Below are 4,758 nucleotides of genomic sequence, written 5' to 3'. Positions count from 1 at the left end.
CCTCTTAAAGTGAAAGCTGATAATTCGGAAGTTAAATAGGTGAAAAACTGGCTAATTCTATGTGAGTTCCTTGCAGGAAATTACTGGGCTAAAATGCTGCAGCATTTTGGGCGACATTCTGGGATTAGCTGGCAGCTAATTGATGTCAGCGTACTAGCTAGACAAAGCAGACAGAAAGGAATCCATTTGAGCTGGCTGAGGAGTTGTCAAATGGGTCCACTATGCACATCCGCAGTGACTCTTCAGCCCTTGTGTTGCCCTAGAAGGGAATGTTTCTCTCAGGACAAGTTGGCAGCCGCCAGGGGGAGAAAAAGAGGAAGAGAGAGAATCGGGCATTAATATAAAAAGAAGACAGTTATTGTTTCACAGAGGAGCGTACGAAGACACCAGAAAACACAATAAGGCATTATTCATAGAGGAAAAAGCTTTGGAGGAAAGCTGAAGAAACCAGAACATCAAGTAATATTCAGCCTAGAAGGAAAATACAGAGACGTGAGAGCTGGAAGTTGAAGGACATTGTTGGCCGGCCACAGAGGAATCCAAGATGCAACTGAACTTGTTCTTCTTCTGTTAGCTTAACTCTTTTTTATTGTCATTTAGCTACTAATTCTAGATATGGATTATACTGGAGCTTTGGATCTTGTAACAATCATTATGAACTAAGTTGTTGTAGCTAGGCTTGCTAATGGAACCAATATTGTAAGAATGACAAGCTGTTCTGAAATACTATTAATCTACTATTCCTGTTCATTCATGTGAGCTAATGTTTATTTCTATTCTTGATTGGCCATCAACCTTAGGAAACAAGATTGAGATGAATACTAGAAGGGTTAGTTTTAATCGGATAAGCATGAATGATGTTTGTTCAATGAACTTGCTGAGTTGTTGATTAGTGGATGGTATAGGAATATATTATCCACCTTGCATAACTTAATGAAACCTGAGCTTAAATCTGCAGTCCTAGAGCTGGATTCACATAGGAATGTGTCGGATATAGCTTAAAGGACCACAGTCATAATCAATTCAGAAGAACTTTATGCATCAACGAGTTTTTGTTAACTGGATAGTAGAATGCTGCAGCATTCTTGGTAACATTCTAGTCAGACTTGCAGTAGAGGGGAAATTAGCAGGCCTAGCTCATTTACACCACTGAATTACATTCCATCACTACATTCTTGTTACTCTTAGTCACTTGTGATCGCATTTAGTTTGCATTCATTTTATTTACATCATTTTAGTGAATTTCTCACCACATTCATCATTTACTTGTTTTGTTGATTATACAACTCCAGACACATATTTTGGTGATTCATTCCTCATGGGATCAATATCCGTACTTGTGTACACTCTATTACTTGTTAGCGACACATGCACTTGCGAGCATAATTATCACGCAACAAGTTTTTGGCGCCGTTGCCGGGGAATTGAAATCATTAAAATATTTCCAGGAGTTAATTTGTTTTGCATTTGTTTACTTTTTAATCTCATTCATTTGGTTCTTAATTCCTCAGGTTACTAAGTTGCTTGCATGAATCCACCGCAAGACTTGGAGTTGCTGCCTATAGATCCTGAAATTGAAAGAACATTTCGAGCTAGGAGAAGGGAACAACAAGGCTTAGCAGGAGTGAGAGACATGGCAGAAGGGGCAGCAGGAAACAACGGGCCGCAAGCAATTGCCAACAACCCTGTTCCACAACCAGAGCTGATTGATGATAGAAACAGGACCATTCGAGACTATGCAGTGCCCATTTTGCATGGACTTAACCCGGGCATAGTGAGGCTAGCAATTCAGGCGCCTCATTTTGAGCTGAAACCCATGATGTTTGAAATGCTCCAGACTGTGGGGCAGTTCAGTGGCATGGCAACTGAAGATCCTCACATCCATCTCAGACAATTTATGGAGGTGAGCGATGCTTTTAAGCTACCGGGGGTAACCGAAGATACATTGAGGTTGAAGCTATTCCCTTATTCCTTGAGGGATAGGGTGCGAGTGTGGTTGAATTCTTTGCTTCCAGATTCAGTGGCATCTTAGGATGAATTGGCAGAAAAGTTTCTCATGAAATACTTCCCTCCAACTAAGAATTCCAAGTTAAGGAATGACATAACCTCGTTCCAACAAGCAGATGGGGAGTCATTGTATGAAGCGTGGGATAGATTTAAGGAACTACTACGGAAGTGCCCTCATCATGGGATCCCCCACTGGATTCAAATGGAGACATTTTATAATGGTCTCAATGGGCAAACACGAACTATAGTGGATGCCGCAGCAGGTGGAGCCATTTTGGCCAAATCTTATAATGACGCATATGAGATTTTGGAGAGGATGGCAAACAATAACTATCAATGGCCAACCGAGAGGCATAATGCAAGGAAGGCCACTGGAATTCACGAGGTTGACGCCATCACTGCTCTCTCAGCGCAAATGTCATCTTTGACGAATATGGTAAAGGCGTTGAACAATCCGGCAGGGGTAAATGCAGTGCAAACTGCTGGTTTTTCGTGTGTTTACTGTGGAGATAGCCACCAATATGAAGATTGCCCATCCAACCCCGCCTCTGCATGTTATGTTGCTAATTTCAACAGGGGTAATCACCACTATTCAAATCCTCATAACCAAGGGATGAGGCAAAATCCAAACTTATCATGGAGCAATCCGGGAGCAAGTACCAGTCAACCCAACGCCTACCACAGAAACACCTACCCACCTGGATATCCACCGCAACAACAAAGAACTCAAGTCGTGGAACAATCTAGCTCTTTGGAGAGCTTGTTAAAAGAGTTTATTTCAAGGAGTGAAGCCAAAATCCAGAGCCATGATGCAGCACTGCAGAATTTAGAAAATCAGGTTGGACAGATTGCAAACTCTCTGAACAACAAGCCCCAAGGTTCTCTCCCAAGCAATACCGAAGATCCACGAAAAGACAGGAAAGAACACTGCAAAGCTATCACACTAAGGTGTGGAAAGGAGTTGGAATCTAAAGCAAAACCTATGGCTGCTCACATAGAGCCCACTTCAATCCAAGAGGGAGAGAAGAAAACAATGCCACAAGAAGAACAGCTCAGGAGTAAGCAACTAGACTCTAATGTGCAGAATGCTGCAGCATTCCGCAGCATTCTGGATCAGCGGAGACCAGCAACCCTAGTGGCAGCCGACCACCTCTGCCATTCCCACAGCGTTTCCAGAAACAGCAACAAGATGGGCAGTTCCGCAAGTTTTTAGATGTTTTGAAACAGGTACACATCAACATACCCCTGGTGGAAGCCTTGGAATAGATGCCAAGCTATGCTAAGTTCATGAAGGATCTAGTGACCAAGAAGTGCAGGCTCGGGGAGTTTGAAACAGTGGCTCTGACTGAAGAATGCAGTGCTATTCTGCAGAACAAACTCCCGCCCAAGTTAAAGGACCCAGGAAGTTTTACTATTCCATGCTCTACTGGAAACCAATAATTTGGTAGAGCATTGTGTGATTTGGGAACGAGCATAAACTTGATGCCGATGTCAATATTCCAGAGGTTGGGAATTGGAGAAGCAAGGCCGGTCATAGTATCTTTGCAGCTGGCGGACAGGTCAATTGCAACCCCTGAAGGAAAGATCGAGGATGTACTAGTAAGGGTGGACAAGTTCATTTTTCCTGCCGACTTTATTATTCTTGATTATGAAGCAGACAGAGAAGTGCCCATAATTTTGGGGAGGCCCTTTTCTTGCAACTAGCCGCACCTTGATTGATGTTCAGAAAGGAGAATTGACCATGAGGGTGCAAGACAAACAGGTCACATTTAATATGTTCAAGGCAATGAGGTTCCCGAGTGAAATGGAGGAGTGCTCAGCCATCTCAGTTATTGACTCTCTGGTGGCAGAAACACTTGAGCATGATAACTTCGAGAGTAATGTGGAAGGAGGCGTTGAGCAAGTAGAGTTGGTGGGAGCACATGTGACAATGCCGAGCTACACAAGGAAGTTTGAGTCTCTGGACTTGATTGAACGGGAACACCAGCCCACTCAGCCCTTAAGCAAAGAGCCGCCAATCCTCAAACTTAAGCCCTTGCCAGCACACTTGAGGTATGCCTACTTAGGAGATTCTTCTACACTTCCGGTCATTATTTCTGCTTTATTGACGCAGGACCAAGAGGGCAGGCTAATAGAGGTTTTAAGAGAATCCCAAGGAGCCATCGGCTGGACTATAGCAGACATAAAAGGCATAAGTCCCTCCTTTTGTATGCACAAGATTCTCCTGGAAGATGATAAAAAGGGGTCTATAGAGGGACAAAGAAGGATGAACCCGATTATGAAGGAGGTGGTCAAGAAGGAGGTAATAAAGTGGTTAGATGCAGGGATCATCTATCCAATCTCGGATAGTGCATGGGTGAGCCCGGTTCAATGTGTTCCTAAGAAAGGGGGGATGACTGTTGTTGAGAACGAGAAGAATGAATTAATCCCCACAAGAACAGTAACAGGGTGGCAGATTTGCATGGATTACAAGAGGCTCAATAAAGCAACTAGAAAAGATCATTTCCCGCTTCCCTTTATTGATCAAATGTTGGACAGGCTGGCAAGTAAGGAATTTTATTACCTATTGGATGGGTATTCCGGTTATAATCAGATTGTGATTGCGCCAGAGGATCAACACAAGACTACTTTCACGTGTCCCTTTGGCACATTTGTCTTCAGGAGAATGCCGTTCGGACTTTGCAATGCCCCAACCACTTTTTAGAGATGCATGCTGGCTATTTTCACTGATATGGTGGAGCGGTATTTAGA

The 4,758-nt window shown here is 43.3% G+C and overlaps 1 protein-coding gene and 1 non-coding gene across 2 annotated transcripts; one reads left to right on the top strand and one right to left on the bottom strand.

Annotated features, from left to right (window-relative positions):
* Positions 1-2,086: 2,086 nt before the first annotated feature.
* On the bottom strand, positions 2,087-2,193 carry LOC112090495. The gene has a single exon (XR_002901670.1). It is a non-coding gene; the product is annotated as a small nucleolar RNA R71 (small nucleolar RNA).
* Positions 2,194-3,748: 1,555 nt separating this feature from the next.
* On the top strand, positions 3,749-4,711 carry LOC112090493 (uncharacterized protein K02A2.6-like). Its single transcript, XM_024161920.1, has one exon. It carries the CDS (start codon positions 3,749-3,751, stop codon positions 4,709-4,711), a length of 963 nt encoding a protein of 320 aa, XP_024017688.1.
* Positions 4,712-4,758: the final 47 nt, after the last annotated feature.

The sequence above is a fragment of the Morus notabilis genome, unplaced genomic scaffold (genome assembly GCF_000414095.1).
Source record: "Morus notabilis unplaced genomic scaffold, ASM41409v2 Scaffold706, whole genome shotgun sequence".
NCBI classification, from domain to species: domain Eukaryota; kingdom Viridiplantae; phylum Streptophyta; class Magnoliopsida; order Rosales; family Moraceae; genus Morus; species Morus notabilis.
The sequence above is the reverse complement of the archived record's forward strand: the minus strand, read 5'-3'. Positions and strand labels throughout refer to the sequence as shown.